The sequence below is a fragment of the Leptonychotes weddellii genome, chromosome 7 (genome assembly GCF_054177405.1).
Source record: "Leptonychotes weddellii isolate Sample4059 chromosome 7, ASM5417740v2, whole genome shotgun sequence".
NCBI classification, from domain to species: Eukaryota; Metazoa; Chordata; class Mammalia; order Carnivora; family Phocidae; genus Leptonychotes; species Leptonychotes weddellii.
Window position 1 is genome coordinate 100,854,682 of NC_138375.1, and position 19,968 is coordinate 100,874,649.

At 34.5% G+C, this 19,968-nt stretch overlaps 1 protein-coding gene across 7 annotated transcripts in view; it reads left to right on the plus strand.

Moving 5' to 3' along the window:
* PDE4D (phosphodiesterase 4D) overlaps positions 1 to 19,968 on the plus strand; it is a 1,043,384-nt gene that overhangs the window by 571,164 nt on the left and 452,252 nt on the right. Inside the window, exon 1 of one of the 7 annotated variants that reach the window (XM_081826834.1) lies at positions 8,597 to 8,622. The exons of the other annotated variants lie outside the window; for them this stretch is intronic. Coding sequence (XP_081682960.1) covers positions 8,612 to 8,622 — 11 coding nt within the window. The 5' untranslated portion in view covers positions 8,597 to 8,611. Of the gene's footprint in view, positions 1 to 8,596; positions 8,623 to 19,968 lie in introns of those variants that run through there. 7 annotated transcript variants of the gene reach the window in all.

Sequence of the window (19,968 nt, forward strand, 5' to 3'; positions counted from 1 at the left end):
CATATGATGCATGTCTTTTTCTGTTTGACTTATTTCGCTCAACATAATACCCTCCAGTTCCATCCACATCATTGCAAATGGCAAGATCTCATTCCTTTTGATGGCTGCATAATATTCCATTGTATATATATACCACCTCTTCTTTATCCATTCATCTGTCGATGGACAACTTGGCTCTTTCCACAGTTTGGCTATTGTGGACATTGCTGCTATAAACATCGGGGTGCACATACCCTTTCAGATCCCTACTTTTGTATCTTTGGGGTAAATACCCAGTAGTGCAATTGCTGGACCATATGGTAGCTCTGTTTTCAACTTTTTGAGGAACCTCCATACTGTTTTCCAGAGTGGCTGCACCAGCTTGCATTCCCACCAACAAACACAGTAATTTTTAAGTAACCTAGGAAATGTTACCAGAGTTTAACCTTGAATGGCTGTGTGAGTGTGTGTGTGTGTGTGTGTAACATTTAGTGATTCTCTGTGAGTGTTAGAGCAAATGGGATGTGGGGTCATATGCAGTTTGTCAAAGCTCTCTTAAGTGATTCTTTTTTGTCAGACTTAAATAGTCTTTCAATGTAGTAGTTATAAAATGAAACTAATTGTGGTATTAATTTTAGTTTCCCTGATAACTAATAAACTTGAGCATTTAAAAGTATGATTATTCGTCATTCATGTTTCCTCTTCCATAAAACTCTTACCCAAGTCTTTTGCCCATTTTTCTCCTGAGCTGTCTTTTTCTGATCAATTTTTAGGATTCTTTATATAGTCTGCTATTCCTTGTTGATGGTAGGTGCTGGTAATATCTTCTTTCAGTAAGTTACTATTGGAGGCTTTTGAGAAGTAGGAGTTTTCTTTTTTTTTTTTTGGCAAGAATTTCTCAAAAAGTTTTCAAGTTCTGCCTTTTACAATTGCAGTCACTAGACATATTGAATGGAATTTTGCATATGGTGTGAGAAGGAATCTAATTTTATATACATTTTCCACGTGGCTAACCACTGATTGACTACTCCATCATTTCCCACTGACTGGTAGTACTACCTTTGACACGTATCTCATTTCTTAACCCTGCTGGGTTCTTTCTGGGGTTTCTATTCTGTTTCATTTGCCTATTTTTTTCTCTCTCTGTTCCAAATCCACGTGGCCCTAATTTCTACAACATTACAATAATGAATATCAGGGAAAGAATTCCCCCTGCCTAATTTTTTTCCTTCATTTGTGTGTTGGCTGTTCTTTACCTTTATCACCTCCATAAAACATTTTTGAATCAGTTTATTAAATCCCCTGAAGTCAACTATTATGGTACTATTGAAATTCATTGAATCTCTAGATCAATTTAAGAAAAAGTGATGTATTCAGGATATTTTATTTCTATCTATAATTTCAGGGTATTTCCCATTGGTTCTTTTTTAGTGTTTTTCAGTAAGTTTTATAAATATTGCTCTAAAGATCTTGTGCATCTTTTACTCATTTGCACTGTATGCTTCTGTTGTCATTGCAAAATGGCAATAATTTTCAAAATACGTTTTCTAAATGCTTGCTGCAATTGTATACAAATCTAGTCATTTTTTATGTTTTCCAAATATCCAGAAAATTTATCAAATTTTGTTATACTTTTAGTAATTTTTCTTCTGATTCTTTTAGGTAGACAATTATATCATCTCTGAATAATAAGACTTGTTTCTTCCATTCCAATTTTTATACTCTGTATTTTATGCCATTTGTAAAAAGATTTATTGTCTTGATACCCCACTTAGGCCAGTGCTTCTCAAACTTTAAAATGTGTGGAAGTCATCTGGAGATCATATTCAAATGAAGATCCTGGCTTAGTAGTGGGTTAGGGTCCGAGAGTCTGCATTTCTAACATGCTCCCAGGTGATGGGGATGATGTTAGTTGGATATAACTAGACTTTGAGTAAATTGTTAAATAGAAATAGAGATAGCAAGCATTATATTTTTTGTTTCTAAGTTTAAAAGTCATGCTTCTACATTTCTCCACTTTTAGTAAGTTCCCTCTCTTCCAAATTTGCTATGATGTTTTATCATGAATGGTTATTGAATTTTGCCAAAGGATTTTCAGCATTTATTGAGATATGTTGATGGTTTTTCTCCTATAATCTATCAGTGTCTAAATCATTAGAACCTGTAATGTTTATAGTTTTCCATATTATTCACACATACATATATACACACATATATGTTTACACACACAAATGTGTATTTATTGCTGCTTTATTTGCTAAGACTTGGTTTAGAATTTTTACCTGTCTCTGTGATTTTGAGTGACTATATGCAATCTTTGATGATTTCTAATTTAAAAAAATATCATTATAAAGTGAATTAGGTGTATACCCTCTTATTTTAAGCTCTTTATATTTAACTCATTTCTTGTAATAATGTTTTGAGAGACATTTTATTATTACAGCATTTTACTGATCTAGAAACTGGAATACATAGAGGTTCTACAGCTTGCTCAAAGTCACACAGCTAGTTAAATGATGAAGCTAAGGTTCATTAATATTGTGTCTCTTGAACAATGAAAGTAATGATAAAGAAAAAAAGTTGGTTTTAGTCACTGATTCATTCAGTCAGTCTTGATTGAATTCATAACTTCAGTTCCAAACAGTTTAAAGGCTACTAAAAGCAGACCTAGATCCTTGTGGGGAACAAAAAAAACCCACATTTTTTCAGGTCACCTGCAAAAGTGGGTTCCTTGGTAATTTGTAACAGCTTCCCAACCCCTATCAAGCAGTGGTACTAGACTCTGGATTCTAAACTGAAAAATATGCTTTCCTTGGCTTTGTGACTCAATGGCCTATGCTAAAAGCTAATGATTTTGTTTAGTATGTAGACCTTTCTCTGAATTCAACAGTGATTTAGCATAATTAATCATAGGTAGGAGTCTATCCCTTTTTATAACCTTTCTTGGTCCTAACGTACTAACTTCAAGAAATTTTCCTTTGTAAATGAATCTCCGTCTCTCTTTATGACATTAAACCTGTCTTTTCACAGCTGACTTTAGAATGATGCAAGAACCTGTCATAATCCTTAATGAAGTCCTAGTGTACGCATTAATATATGTTTACTTTGTTACTACTCGACGTTTGATTCTTCAGGTTTTATCAAACGGTTTTTCATAAATTCTTACTTGTTGCTACATTGGTACAAACTCAAGGATTTTTTTCTCTTTGCTGTATAGATATGATAACGGAGGAAAATAGAAGAGAGATTATCCTGCCCATGAAGTGTATAACCTGCACAAATTATTTAACCTCTTAAAAAATCAGTTTCCTCATCTGAGAAAAGTGTTTGAGCTAGACAGTCTCTCACCTGTCTACCAGCTCTACCTTTAAGGATTTTGTTCATCCTTAGACAGTATTTTCTCATTCAAACACAAATATGCAATTAATGCCATGTATCTTTTTCCTAGAAGGTTCAGAAACCCATTATCTAGATGATGTGGTAGACTGATTTTTGTCAATATCAGTGTTGACTCCACTCTTTTTTTATCTCATTAATATTGTTAATAGGATATAGAGTTGCTGAATATTTCCAAGCCTGAATCATTCTTTTAGGCATATCACCACTGACAATTTTGAGATGCTAGATTTAGTGGCCTAAGTACAAAAATAATATTAACTTATTCTAACAAAATGTAAACTGATATAGGCATGAGAAACTTCTATATTTTTATCATATTTTAAGGTGAATACTTTGTCTTTCATATCCATCACTGATATTTTAAAATCACATTTAGACTTTGGAAGTTACTGATAACATTTTTGTGTGACAATGAGAAAGACAACCTAAACTGTATGGTCAAATAAAATGACTGAATTTTATAGTTTGACATGTTTTCCTTTTTTAAGCTAGACATCACCTAACTTCTTTTCAAAAACAGAAGTAACTTTCTCTCTTTGTCCTTGGTATGGCTTCATACTTGTTTGTTTGGTGATACTGCTTTTGTGTGAAACAAAATTTTATTAGCAAAAGTGTCCCTATCTGTACTTGAACATTAAACTATCTTGAATACTATCTTCTTGACTTCCGTTCCTTTGAAATAGAAAATCTGATGTTAAACCATTTAATATGATGAAGTCTATACCTGTGTATCTAGAATTTTTGGTTTAACAGTTCGATGGGGTTGAGTGTTCCTGAAGTGAAATTGGAGAGACATTTCAAAACATTCACCTCATGTTCATTCATCTAGTCGTCTTCTCTTTAATTAAATCTGGTTGAAAATTGTTTTCATTGATTGATAGTGGCTTCCTGGAATATGTCTTTTTAAAGATTATGAGCGATATGGGGTTCTGAGACTCAGGAGAAAAGAGTGTTTTGATAGATGAGTGATTTTGCAATAGACACGCACACACTGCGATTGGTATTACTGACTCAGACAGAAATGTAACCTTAATGAAAACAAAGGCAGGAAAAACGTTTTTAGGTCATTTGACCTACCCTGCTCCTTCCAGGAGATAACTAACCACATCAACCAAAAGGAGTTATCTATGAACATTTTTAAGATCTCTAAAGATGGATATTTTACAATCTATTAAATAGCTAAGCTTAATTTTTCTTTTTTCATGCTGAACACTGAATCATTAAAATTGTAGGCATTTTATGTACTCGTAAAGCAGTCGAGCATACAAACCAGATGTTAAGATTGGATATATGCAAAAGTTTAGACATCCACACCCATTTTATGTTTTGTTTGTATCCTGGAACACTAAACTCTCTTGCATCTTTGAATTTAATTTAGACCTCAAACTAACACATTTTTAAGGAAGACCTATTAGGAATATCTCATGGGGTGCTGAGTCCATGGAACAGAAATGCAGTGTTTCTATGTGGCTACTGAGAATATCATGTGGGAAATTTCCCAAAGTCACATTATCCACCTAGCTCTAATTTGGCCTGTTATTTTATCTTCTAAGAACATTGAATTAATTGGATACTATTTGTTCATTATAAGCCTGCATCAGATATAGCCTTGTAACTTGTGCTTTTCTATATATTAGAAAATTACTATTCATTTTTATATTTAATTAAGCAAAATTGGAAAACAACATAATGATTGCACTTTTGGATATAATGTTAAAGAGGATCTAATGTTAAAGAATTTTATGCTTTTTTTCCCTAGCTTTGTGAATTTCCTGTGAATTTATAAAAATACTAACTAATGGTCTGTCTGTTCCTACTACAATTGTGCGTGTTAGTCAATAGGCAGATGTAAAATTAAAAAAAAAATTGGTCTCCAAATATATACAAAATACAGATTTTTAAAATTAGCCATAAGTCTACCACTAAAATGCAACAATTTTCATTTCTTCTGTCCCTTCCAAATGTTCTTTATTGGTACACAGATTTTATGTAGCTGTAATCATATATGAGTTTTTATCCTACTTTCAAAACCTAACATTATTCCTTAAACACTTTTTGTCATCTGCCAGTCTTCAAACATATCATTTTGATTCTGACTTGAGATTTTCTATGTGTATGTTTGTTTTTATGTATGTTTCTGGTTTTGCCTCATTTACTGCTATTACAAATAATGATTCTGGAAACATCTTCTGAATTTTTTTCAACTTTTAAATTATCTGCTTAGGATAAATTCCGAGTGGTAGAATCACTAGGTCAGATTCTACGGTCGTAGTCACATCTCTTGCCATTTTGTAGCCAAAAAGATGCTCTTGACTAAGCCCTGCTTGTTAATTTGCTTTTTATCCTTATTTTGTTTTCGATCATAAATGAGTCAAATCCTACCTTTCTCGAATTAAATCTTTTTATAACTTAGATTTAAGTTTTTTATAGTAAAACAGAAAGGACTTTAAAAAATAAAGAGACTGAGTGATAGAAAGTGTAGTTGTATGTTTAAGCCCCCTCACCGCATCTGTCGGGATCAGTGGTGCAACCACTTTTCATTGTGTTCCTTTTGCCTCGCTCAGCAGTCTTCACTGAGAACTTTACCTGGATGCATTGCATTTTCTTGCTTTATCCACATAAATGCAAACTGGTTCTTTTATCTACATTTCCTGTTCTATATTTTTCTGGTTAAGTTATGCCTCCATTAAGTTCTTTCTGTAATTTGTATGTCTATTTGTCTTTCTCTCTACCCATCTGCGCCTACCCTATCACCCACCTATCTCTGTCTTTCATATTTTGCCATTCTTTTCCTTCCCAAGTTTCCTATCCAAAATTAAAAAATATATATATTATTTTCTTTCTTCCTCTATTCTTTTTGTCAATTTGCCAGACTACATTGTTGGTTTATTCAAAGGGCTTTCAATTTTTAAATTTCTATTACTGTATTTTTTCTCCATTATGATGATTTTTCCCTTACCATTATTATTTTTTTCCTTCTACTTTCTTTGGATTTATTTTTCTGTTTTTACTGTATTCTTAAGCAAGTTGCCTTGTGCATTGATTTTTAGCTTTCATTTATTTCTAATATTTTCATTTAATTCTGCTTTACTTGCATCCCATGCATTTGATTCACAATATATATATTATTCAATTTTAAGTATTTCCTACATTATGTCATGATATCGCCTCTGACCCAAGCATTATTTAGAAATGCTTCTAATTTTTTTTCCAAAGGAAAGGGTTTATATATATATATATATGTGTGTGTATATATATATATAGTTATTAATTTCTAACTTTGTTTCATTGTTATCAAAGAAGATATTTGTATAATACTTATTCTCTGACATGTGTAGAAACTTGCTTTAACTGGAAATATTAGTGGGTTCATGAACATTTGGTTATTTATAATTGTAATATGCAAATATATTATTTTAGGCTTCCTATTTATCTTATTTTATATTTGCTTTCTCTTTACTTCCTTCTTTCCTTGTATAATTTTGGATCAAAGTGACCTCCATCCTTTTCTCATTGTATTTTTCCTTCTAATTTTGAGGGGTTTTTTCTCAATTTTAATAATAACCCTAGAAAAATTTCTTTGTATATTGAATTTATTAAAGGCTAAAATTAAAGTGTCTTTACCTTTCCCTTCAACAATATAAGAAAAATGGATTTTAGTTCTCTTCATGCTTACCTAACATTTTAGACATTATAATTTTGATAAGTTTATTTTTCTGAATGTTTACTATGTGTATTCTATTTTATTTTTCGTTCACCGCTGTTCTTGGCATCTCAGCCCTTCCTTATTCTTAAAATACATCTTCTTAGAAGTTCCACTAGTGCCCCGTAGTAGACAATTCTCTTAATGTTTGATTTTCTTAAGATCTTTATTTTGCATTTGTGCTTAAAAGATGGTTTTGCTGTATGTGTATTTCTAGGTTGGCAACTTTTCCTCTCAGCACTTTATTAAAGATAGTACAAAATTGTCTTTTAAGAAATCACCTTCCAGTCTGATCGGTGTTCTTTTGCTCTATCTCTTCACTGTGGGTGCTTTTAAATTGTCCTTTTTATCTTTGTTGCACAATTTCAACTAATAGATCCAGACATTGATTTTATTAAAATTTACCCTATGAAAGATTCACCGACCTTCCTACATATAGACATAGGTGTCTTTTATTGTTTTTGACAAGTCTTAGCCATTATACTTTCAAATATTAACTCCCTACCGTTCCTTTTATTCTTCCCTCTGAAACCATGTATTCTGACCTTCTCACTCTATCATCCACTTCTCTTAACCTGTCTTTTGTATTTTTCATCTCTTTTTTCTCTGTGTTGCTTTCTGAAAGTTTCATTCATTTATGTTTTCTGGCCTACTACTCCAACCTTCATCTCTGTCTAATCTGTTGCTTAATCTTTTTACTGAGTTTCTAATTTCAGTTATTAGATGTTTAATTTTAATTTTTTAAGATTTTATTTATTTGACAGAGAGAGAGTACAAGCAGAGGGAGTGGGAGAGGGAGAAACAGGCTCCCCACTAAGTAGGGAGTCCAATGCGGGGCTCAGTCCCAGGACCCTGAGATCATGACCTGAGCCAAAGGCAGATGCTTAAGTGACTGAGCCACCCAGGTGCCCCTAGATGTTCAATTGTAAAGGTTCTATTTATTTTTATTTTAAATATGCCTGATGACTTTTAATGGTTTCCTGCTCATCTGCTATTTCTATCATTTCTTGTATTCCCTTAAATAGATTAAATATTTTATTATAGTTATTTGATATTTCCAATATCTGTAATCCTTGTGGTCTATTTCTATAGCTTATTATTTCTGTTGATTGTTTTTCATGGGAGTTTACTTTTATGCATTCACTGATTTTTCTGTGATGCTCCTTAGTATTTTATCTGTGGGAATTATTTGTGTTTAAAGTGTATTTTTCCAGAGGTAATTTGCTTACACCAAGTAACTGCATGATCTACCAACCATAGATCTACTTTAAATGTTCAACTTCCAGGCCAGACAAGTATCCAATCCCATATGAGTACACACTTGTGATTAGAAATTTTCAAAAGAAGCATTTTGTTTTTTAATAAGCTACCTGGAACCAAGATACATCTTGTTCTGCGTGGAAATGTATCTAGTACACTCACTCTGGGTATTGACTTTTGGGTGTGAGGTTTCATGAGGAGTCTGAATATGACTTTCTCTATGTAGGCCTCCAGCTTTGATTCTTTCCCTGGCACACAAAGGACTGGCAGATGCCTTCAAGGTAAACATCAACTCTAGTGTTTAGTTATCTCTGTAAAACTATTCTTTCTTGACTTAAGTCCTCAAATTATAACTTTTAAGTTAATGCTTTAAAACAAACATCCAGTATAATATTTAGAGCAGATTTTGATGATTTATGTCGTTATAGAGAAAATCACACAAACCTAAATGCACAGCATGATGAATGTTCATGAAATGAATTTGCCCGTTAACTAGCGACTGGTTCAAGAAGCAGAACGTTACCAAATTGCAGAAGCCCTCTTTGTGCCTTCTTCCAGATATGCTCTCCCAAGAGTAACTGCAACCTGACTTCTAATACCATCGATGACATTATTCACTAAAGGGAATATACCCTTTAAGTGTCTAGCTTCTCGTGTATTACTAGTGTCTGGCTTTTTTTTCTCTCACTGTTATATTTGGAAAATTCATCTGTCTTTTTATATAAAGATTTCATTTTCATCCTCATAAGAGTATGCCATATATTATTTATCTGTTTTATTGTTGATAAGCCTTTTTGTTTTCATTTGAAGTTATTACAAATCATGCTACTATGAACGTTATTATACATCTCTTTTTGTGTACATAAGTTTACATTTCAGTTAGGTGTGTAGCCAGAAATGAAATTGCTTGATCGTGAGTCATGAGTTTTTTCTGTTTTAGAAGATACTGCCAACAGCTTTCCCAAGTAGGTTTTCAAATTTAGATTTCAAGCAGTATTGTGTCTGTTTTCTAATTGCTCCACATTCTTGCCAACGCTTGTTATTACATGTCTTTTTTTCATTTTAACCATTCTGATGGGTTTGTAGTGGTATGTCATTGTAGTTTTAATTTGCATTTTCCTGATATCTAGTGACTTTGTGCCTGTTTAAAAAAATCTTTCTTAGCCATTTTTATCCAGCCTTTTGAAGTGTTCCCTATTGGCAAGTGTTCCTCTGTGTACCTAGTTCATTATTTTGTTAGGAATTACTTCAGCCTGTATAAAATGTCATCTAATAATTTCACTGTGCATTTCTATTCTTATTTCCTTTTCTTCTCCTCAAAACTGTCTTAAAATAATTGTTTCTGTACTCTTAAAGTACAGAAGTACAACCCTTAATTTGTCCAACCTGTCTTTGAGCTCCCCCTGCTGTTTTCCACTTAAATTCTATACCTGTTGATGATGTATAATTCGCTTTAAAATGATGAATTCTTAGATAATAAGCTATTTTAAACAGAAACATTTTCTTTTTCCCAAAAGCAGAGGGTGTCAATCAGTTTAGATACTGACTTAGGACAAAAGAAATTTGAAAGTAATACTTAAAAACTGGTAGTTTTTAAAAAACGTACTTGTCATGTAAACCTGTTTGTATTAACGTAATAAATTAGCACTTTGAATTATTAAAAACTAGGCAAATTACAGAGTCATATGTTATCTCTTCGGGTATACTGTAAATGTGTTGGAGTCATGACTTGTATCTTTCTCTACTTCCTCATGGTTCCCAGAATATTTACTTTGACCTAATTCAGTAATTAGCCATTGAAAAAAATCTAAAGGCATTTATTCAACTATTCTTGCTACATCCAAATTCATGGTGTACCTTTCTTTAGGGCAATGTAGCTGAAATGAATACAGCATACTGTGCAGTGTTTATATATGTTTCATCAACTGTGACAGATAATGTCTCCATACGGTACATTATAAAAAAGGCATCCCTTTCTCAAGCTTGGCAGTTTAGCTTCATAAAAACCTATTATACTTTAAAAATTGTCAAGAGGCAAGAAAATTCATAGCCTTAACAATGTAGATTTGAAGCCATATAATGAGTTCATGAGATAATGGACCTTGAATATGGATCTCAGTAATGGTAACATCCAATCTATAGGGTTTTTATCATGATAAAGGCAATAATGTGCATAAAAAGCTTAGCACAGTACTTGGCACATGGTAAATTCTAAGCTGTATTTTAATAGTTATTGTCTTATGAATAAGCCATAAGTGGGCATTTTCCTCTTGAGAATGTGCTATTTAAATATTGAAAATCTGCTTTTCTTCTGTCCATGATAATTTCCTTAACATTAGTTTTGGAAATGGTGCCACATACCCTTATATTAATGCACTGCAAGAGGCCAATCAAATGTAGGCATAAAAAGAGTAATTTCCTGCTCTTCTCAGCACCCTCTGCTAATAATCCTGTTTGAACATATTTTAGAAAGACTGTTGATGCCAGGGCCAATTGAGAATTAGGCAGGTGGATGTTTTTAAGTTCTGCTAATAATAATATCACTTCTGCACTTCCCCCTAAGTTCTTGCTATATTAAAGCTGCAGTTCCCTTTGACTAGCTTCTGAGTATAACCTGGGGACACATATTATTTCAGCTTTTTGCTCTCCTCCTAAGGGGAGAAGCAGAGGAGGATAACCAAATTACCAAAATCTAGATTAGACTGTGGTAGTCATGATATAGATTTAGATGAACCCCAACCCAAAATTTGGTTTGAACATTGAAACTAATGATGCCCCCATACACATACATAGACACACACACACACACGTGCACACACACACAGTAGTTAGCAAAACACTTATTACCTGCATAATTGAGATTTTTCTGGAGAAAACAGAGAAAGTTGACTGCCTTGGGGATTTTATGATATTTAGCCCAAGCTGATAGGATTGTTTGTTGGAGGCTTGTGTGGTTTGAATCTCTCACCAACACTGAAGGAGAGAACAACTGGGCTTTCTTATCAGCTTGCCCAGATGTGGGACAGGGATGAAGAGGGAGGGGTGAGATGTAAAAGCCATCAGCCAACATCAAAAAATGGAGTCAGACTTCTTTTACAGAGATTAAGATATATGAGAACAGAGAAATGGACCGTGATGATACACAACCAGTGTTTCCTAGGACTGAGAACTAGGGTAGCTTTTTAGAAGCATGTGTTTCTGTTGATGACATTTCTATTTGATTATTGAACCAAATTGTATTACATGGAGATTTTGAGTTTTCCCTCTGAACTTTGGTCATACAAATAGGAAAAATTCTGTTTCTTTTGAATTACTTAAAATAATGTATTTTTCTACTGATAAATGCAAAATTCATTGTTACTAAATATGCATATGTATATAACTCATACTTGGTACAATTATATTATGAAATGATATAGCATGTAACTTCCTTAAAAAATAGGATGACAAGCAGTATTGGGATTCAAAGGGGCTCAATATAACTCTTATCTCTCATGGCATGATGTCAAGTCTGGTATATGCATTATATCTATTACATGTCATTATATATATATTGGTTGCTTATTTTCTAATCATTATATCTTTTGTTTATTCACTGAATATTTTACTGTTCCCCCAACATGCTTCAGATCCAGTATTTTAAAAATTAATATTTTATCCTTGTCTTAAGAAGTTCATAGTCTTTTCGAAAAATAAGAATACAGAATAATAACAGATATGCAATATTGTAAGGTCTCTGGTAGAGAAGTATACTGATTATTCTGGATATGTTGTTTGAGACTTCCAGAACCCCTATAAATAAATATATTTTGGGGCATCTGCTTGGTGCAGTTAGTTAAGTATCCGATGTTTGGTTTCAGATCAGGTCATAATCTCAGGGTCATGAGATGTAGCCCCATATAGGGCTTCGTGCTCAGCTGGGAGTCTGCTTAAGACTCTCTCTCCCTCTCCCTCTCCTCCTTCTTCCCCCCCAAAATAAAAATAAATCTTATATATATATTATTTTTAACAGGACAGATTCATTATGATTCTGAGAAAAGCCATCAATACCTTATTTGTTTCTTGTTTTATCTTCTATCACATACTGTTCGTAGACTTCTGACTCAAAATAAAGTGTTTGCTCCTACCAAGAGAGTAAATCACATTCTGCTTCAGATGGGCTGACCTCTATAGCATTCAGAGCCATATTGCTGCTTTGGCTCACTGAAAGGTCATAATCTAGGATGAAACCAAGCTTGAAAATCACAGCAAAAGAAAGTGAAAGAAATCTGAGAACATATCCTCTGAAGTTTTTAAGAAAGTGAGGAAGTAAAACCTCAAGTTCATCGAATTTTAAATAAATCCTGCTCTGTGCATTCCATTCTACTGGATAGTTGTCATTTATGGGCGGCCATGGACCACAGTACCTAAGTACGTTAGACCACATGTCTGTATCTAGTTATATTACCGGCAGAATATCACTAGATATATAGCACTACCACTGTATTGTGCAGTCTTGGTTTTTATGAGAACCTTTGTTATGCACCAAGAGTGAGAGCACTTCCAACGAGATGAACCTGCCCCCAGACATCCATCACTGCTTTGAGTAACTTTACTGTTTTAATTTTCCCTTCACTTGAAAGCACATGTTTCTGAGAATGTAGGTATAGTTTCTCCTCTGATTTTCCAGGAGTTGTCATAGATAATGGACCTATTGAACTTTCATCACTTTGGACACTCTGTAAAATTACCTGAGAATCCCAGAACGTGAAAATAATATTCAGAGATATTGTATTCTAACCTCCTTTTTTTCCTACCCTGAAGGATACTGAGATGAGGGATCTCCATAGCAGAACCCTCTTTAAATTATACTTTTGAATGCTATGCACTTGTCTTTGGATCCTTCTGGATTTTTTTTCTCCGAATATAGAATTTACATTGTATATAAATGACAATTAAAAGACTGAGACCAACCTCTTAAAAATGATCAAATTAAAGCAATCTCAGTAAAAATAAAATTATAAATAAATAAAATAAGAACTTTTAACCTCCTACAAAATGCCTCCATCCCTTTAAGATACAATGATTTAGGATTAGAAATAGTGTGGTATCAGATATTAATTTGTTCTTTCCACTAGAATTTCTCCATTTTTATTTTCTGTATCAGTGTAAAGAAAAACAAGTCTTGCAATATTCCCTAGGGGGTGTCTTACAAGGTAAAACAAAACACCAGCCAAAAAAACCAAAACAAAACAACAAAGCCAAAAACACCTTTATGGATAAAGAAGTTATCTAAGTAGAAAATAATGATTTTCCTAATTGAATTCAAATAATTATCCAGGTCTAATTTGTCTTGTTCCTAAAGTGAACAAAGTGTTTCTATTTTTTTGATACTCACTCCAGGTTTTAATTGGGTGGACTATATTGAGGAAACTCCTATTGCTCATAGCCCAAGTTGACAGTTTTCTGAATCTGAGCCATATTGCTTGAGACATACCTGATTTCCACAGGTTAGAGGTGATTGAATAAATATCTGTTCTAAAGGCAACTATGCGGGTGGGTGTTTTACCTTTGAAAGTCATGTCATGAAAGTCTGACCTCTTTCTCTTTGCTTTGGGTTATAGTCTCAGATGGAGTTATCTATTAATGGAACAGATGCATTTAGGCATTTTGTTGTCCTTTGGTATCCCACATAAATTTAATCCAGTCATTGATTATATGTCCTCCATAGGCTGAAATGGTATTCTATACTATTAAGGACCTTTTAATTTAATAAACATTTATTGAGTAATTGTTCTCTTCTAAGAGATATAAGGCATATAGAGGTAGAGTGAGCATAGCTCAAATCCTCAGGAAAATATAACACTGAGGGGAACACCAATGCAAGGAGAGAGCTTAGAAGAACAAGACAGCTTCTCCAGGTCTCCAAAGGAAGTTTTAAATTTCCTGGGGAACCTTCAGGTAATCCCAAAACTCTCCATTAAAATGTAGACTCTCTACTGCCTATTCCACTTGACATTCCAGTTAGCAGCTCATCCTCCACCTGTCAGAATGTGAAATCATATCACTCCCCTGATCTCTCGCTGCAGAAGTATTTCCCCAGTATAGTTAGCTAGTACATCCAATTACTCAATCATATGCTGATTTTATATGCTAAATATTTCTCAGGTCCTCAGTTCTTACCAGTTCTATCATGACTGCACCCATTGAGATCCTCATCAGCCCTGACAGGACCCTTATAACATCTTTCTAACTGGTTTCCATTCCTCCAATCTTCTGTTGACTTAAATGCATCGCTCACACAGGCATGGGAGAAACCTGTCAAAAATGGAAATCTAACCAGGCAGCATTTCCGCCTATGATTCTTTGGGGATTTCAGAAACTACAGGATAGGATCCTCAAACTATAGGAAGTTCTGCAATAACTTCTCCAAATGAATTTCTTCAGCTTTCACCTTTGAATAGTCTTATTATGATTTAATTTATTGTTGAAACAGGGAACTTTTGAGAATAAATGAGGAAGCTATTAATTCTTATATTGGGGATGCCGATTCAGAAGGTGATGGGACATATGGCCATCCTACTCTTTGTTCCTATCTAAGTGCTTTCATGGTCTTGTACACAGCCTGTTGTTTTCTCTTTCTAGAACATCTACCCCTCTTTCTTCCCCAGATGCCTCTTTCTGACTTTCTGAGATTCACCTCAAATTCCATCCTCCTCAGGATACATCCTGTCATGTTCCTGACTTCCAAGAGGCATTTGATACCTCCTTTGTACTCCTATATGCTGTATTCATCTCTCATTGCACTTGCTATGTAATGTGGAAATTTGCTTCTGTGTTCATTTGTCCCCAAAGATTGCAAGCTCCTTAAGACTAGGAGCTATTCTTTTACTTATCCACTCTGTCCAGTGTATATGTATCTAATAAATGTTTATTGAAGTGACCAAATTTGAACCTCAAGTTCATCAGTGTACTCTCCATTTCCCAGCATAGGTAAAGGATATGGCATTGATATTTTAAAAATATTTATTTATTTACTTTAGAGAGAGACAGACAGCTAGAGCACGAGCAAGGGGAGGAGTAGAGGGTACTTAACTTACTGAGCCACCCAGGCGCCCCACCATTGCTTCGGGGGTTTTTTTTGTGTTTTTTTTTTTTTTAAGATTTTATTTATTTGCCAGAGAGAGAGAGAGCATGGCAGGCAGAGGGAGAAGCAGGCTCCCCGCTGAGCAAAGAGCCTGAGGCGGGACTCGATCCCAGGACCCTGGGATCATGACCTGAGCCGAAGACAGACGCTTAATGACTGAGCCACCCAGGCGCCCCTGCTTCTTTTTAATAAGAAATAAAAGGCTGAGAGTTTAGGCTGCCCAATAAAAAATATATATATATATGGACAAACATAATCCAAATTAGAAGGCAAACAGACTGAGGGAAGTATGTGTAAAAAGTCTTCAAAGATAAGACTTTATTATAATGGGGAAAAATGCTATAATGAGAGAGGCAGTGGGTTTCCCAAGGTGGAACTTCTGGAGACCAAGGATACGATTCAGGAGTGCTAGTGTGCATATGGCTGGTAAATTGAATTCTGGAGTTCAAGCTAAATGAGGAAGAAAGTAAGTTGGTCTAGCATGTGAGGTTTTAATTTGCAACAACAGGACAGAAATACAGTACTGGAAGTGACATTGGGGAAAGAGAGAAGATTAGAAGGGATGAAGAAGAGGAGAAACGGAACAATTAAAATTTATTAACTTCATCCTTAGAAGTAATACAATGACCAGTCAGGTCAGGGTGGGAGAGACATCTATACTTCTGAAGGATGGAAATGGAATGGAGATATGGGAGGTGAGGATTTGTGATGAGGCTTTTTGAAGTTGATGATAAATTTCACCATGAAAACAAAAGATTCAAAAGCTGATATATGATAATATGATAAGCACAGAGAGAGGGGTATAAGAGGATGTGATGTGCTTGCAAAGCTGAAGCCTGCTTGAAGGGTGGAGATAGACTAATGGACTCCAAGAAGCATAACAAACAAGGAAACCCCTTCTAATAGAAAAAATTTTGGAAGTTAGTGCCATCAGGGGAAGCTTGATTTCATTGTGGTTAAGGGCCTGAACAAGATATCTTCGGAACTGATCAGGCATGTGTGTAAGTTTGCTTACCGTATCACGAAAGCTAGAGAAGACCCATATTACCTCATTGAGAGGTAATTGTTGGTGGAGGAGGTAAGCCTAAAATGAACTGGATATGGCAAAGAGAACAAATTGACAAAAGTAGCAGCCAGGGAGATTTCTGCCTTGGTTGGTAATTGGAGAGTTGCCTGAATGGGTTTTGAACACAGGATCCTGTGTTAGAGACTAGCTTTTTGTTACAGAAACGTATAGAACAAATACATTCCTTCCAAGGGAGGCTCCAAGTGAGGAATAAGATTCAGGCATATCTCAAAGTCTATCAATGAGTGATATTTTTCTGGGCTTGTTGGGACGTGCAGGCTGCTAGTGGGGCTGCTTCAAAGTTCCAATGCAGGTGCAATGGGTCTGTTAGATGTTGAGAGCTTTTTCTGATGCTTTGGAAGACAGAGATTAGAGATAGTTAATAATAGTTTAAAAGATTATTGCGCAACCTTGGTCACTTTTTTTTTTACAATAATTAATGAAAATCACAAAAAAAATTCTAAGGCTGAAGCATAGAAGAATTTAAAACATCCTAATGAGGTGAAAACTATGACTAACATTTCAACTTTCTCCTGATGTCTCACTTTCTGTAAGAATTAATGTGGACCAGGAAAGAAGTTTCCAGGTTTTTTGCTTGGGTTCACAGATCTGATACCCGTGTCAAATTAGGACATTCACTTTCACTAACAGATGTTCAGGAGCTGAATTTGTATCTTAGTTCTAGCTAGTATTTATTTTTGGTTCTATAAGCCATCAGTCTACTAACATGGCAATACTTTGGGAGTTTTTAATGATTACACAAATTCCAGAAAACTCCTTCATTGCATGTCTGGCACATTGTGATGTTCACAAATGGAGCACAGACAAATCTGGCAGCTTAGATGATATTTTCCCTGTTGTTATTGTCTGAACTCACCAGGTAGCGACACTCAGAGCGTCACATTGTCTGTCTCACTAGGTTGCATTGCATTTTCAGTATCACGCCAGGTAGTATCACTCAGAGCATTACATTGTCTTACTGGGTTGCATTGCATTTTTGATAGCACACCTGCAGACTGTTAAAGGAAGTATTTCTCTAATCTTAATTGGGCTTACTAGGGTCAAAGCCAAGTTTGCAAAGCTCATGTTGTTTCTAATCCTATTTCCATGCCTGTATATTAAGCCATTTAACTTTTGAAGTAGTCCTTAATATAACTGAGAAAAAAGACCTGTTTTGTAACGTGGTCAAATGTGATCAGATCACTGTTTCATGTACAGACACATGTGGCCCACCTTCTTCCATAATGCTCCCATATTCTGCTATGCTGCATGTCCTTCCAGAATTGCGTGGCTTCATGAATCTAACTTAAACAGTCATGTATTTTCACAAATAAATAGATTCAGTCCTCCCATTACTGTGGATCCTAAAATACCCTGCAACATCAATCAATAGTTAATCATGTAGTTTCTGTCCTAGTAATTTATCTACACATTCAAACACTGCAATTATATATTTAAACACTAGGACACCTATCATTTGGACTCTATAACTTGAGTCGCTGTTTATTAGAGAAAAAAATTATTTAATTTATATTTATAACTGGATGGGACATTTAATATGCCATTTGAGAATGAGAGAGGATGAGGAAAAATGAGGCCTTATCATGTTTCAACAGCTTTACGTTTATCTTTGAATCTTTACAAAGGATTTTAGCCACCTGCAAAAGAAATAGTTTTTCTTCAGAATAGTCTTTTTTGTTGATGTTCCTAACGCGTGGTTTGCATTTTTGCCAAAATGCCTGAAATCAATTATTGAAGGAAAAATATAATAGTTTGGAACTGATCTGACAGTTAATGTTTGCATGTCTTGTTCATTAGGTTTAACTATAGAAATTATTATAATAAGATAAAGTGAGACATAAGGTATCTGAGTTCCTTTTTGGATCTGTATGGATGTATATACATTTCAACAGTGATACCGAAAGTACTTTAAATTTTTATTTCATCTTTTCAGAGAAACACTGAGAAAAGTATTTGAATTTTATGTAACTAGCTGTCAGTTACTGTTCAAAATGAGCATACGGAGGTTTTCTAAAAATTTTAAATAAAATTTGCTTTCAATGTTACGTGATTTGCCTATGTAGTAGATGCTTAGTTAGTATCTTATCAGTGCCCTACTGACGTCAGTACTGACTTGCTTTACTGGAAAGTCCGTGTTAGGGTTTGTGGTTGAAATTGGTGACATAGAAGGTAATGGTGTATTGCGAGAAAATAATTGTACATGGGAAGGGGGACACATATTTGAGAGGTACCTCCTATGTGTTGTCCACTTTATATATGAGATCTGACTTAAAGTCCACTTCAGCCCTCCACCTAGAAGTAGATATTATCAGTTGTCATGTTATTAATACATTCATTTTATTCTTTTTAAACAACTGAGATATTTCAAACATATGGAAAAGTGCAGAAAGCAATATAAAGTCATACATATAGCCATTGCACAGAAGTAACTGATTTTAACCATCTCATCAAAAGGCAGATTTGCTGCAGATGACTTTTAGAAATATATAAAATATTATTGATACACTTGAAATACCTTTCAACCCCCACATGTTCAAGTTGAGGAAAAATAAGTTGAGAAAGAGATGAAATAACTTGCACAAATTCACTCCACAAGTATATAGAGCTGAGATTGGATCTGCTATGAATGGGCTCGGGAGCTCATGTCCCTTCCCTCTGTTTTACAGACTTTCTCTGTACTCCCTATTAGATTCACAGCCCCACTAGAAACATATTTTGTAGAGCTGCCTTATGGTGGGGGAGGTGATTGAGCCTTTTACTTTTGTGGTACCATATCAGTTTCCAATTAATTTTGGCACTTAATAAAGTATTATATGTTCACCTGTTCAATTATTTTCTGTGCCACATCAAGAGAACAAGATAATTTAGTTATATTAGCTTCATTTACTTCAATTTAATATAATTAGGTATTATAGTGCACAAATGCACGTGCATACAGGAGTGTACAAAAATGACAAATGTAGAGTGTAGCAAAGTAATGCTGCATTTCTAAGTGGTTTAAATTCTGGGCTTGAGCATATATTCTTTGAATGGAATCTTTTTTTAAGTGAGGAAACCATTTTTAGTTGGTTTCATTTCTTTTCCACATTTGTTATTTAGGTCCCTAAGCGTCGTCTGTAAAGTGGGGATCAGCATATGTATTTCATGGGACTCGCATACATAACTGACATGATGTCTATGAAGGCATTTGACAGAGTGATTGGCGCGAAGTAACTACTCCCTACTTACTCGCCCCCGTCACTTGGAAAACAAAAAGCTATTTTGCATGTGGTGGGTGGGGAGAGGTGGTTGGGAAACAGCCAATATGTGAAATATTTCTATAATAATTTTATTTGACTAAGTTCTACCAGCTGCTATTTAAAAAATCATTTGGCACGTGGGAACCTATCTTAAGAGGGTACTTACTCTGTAGTT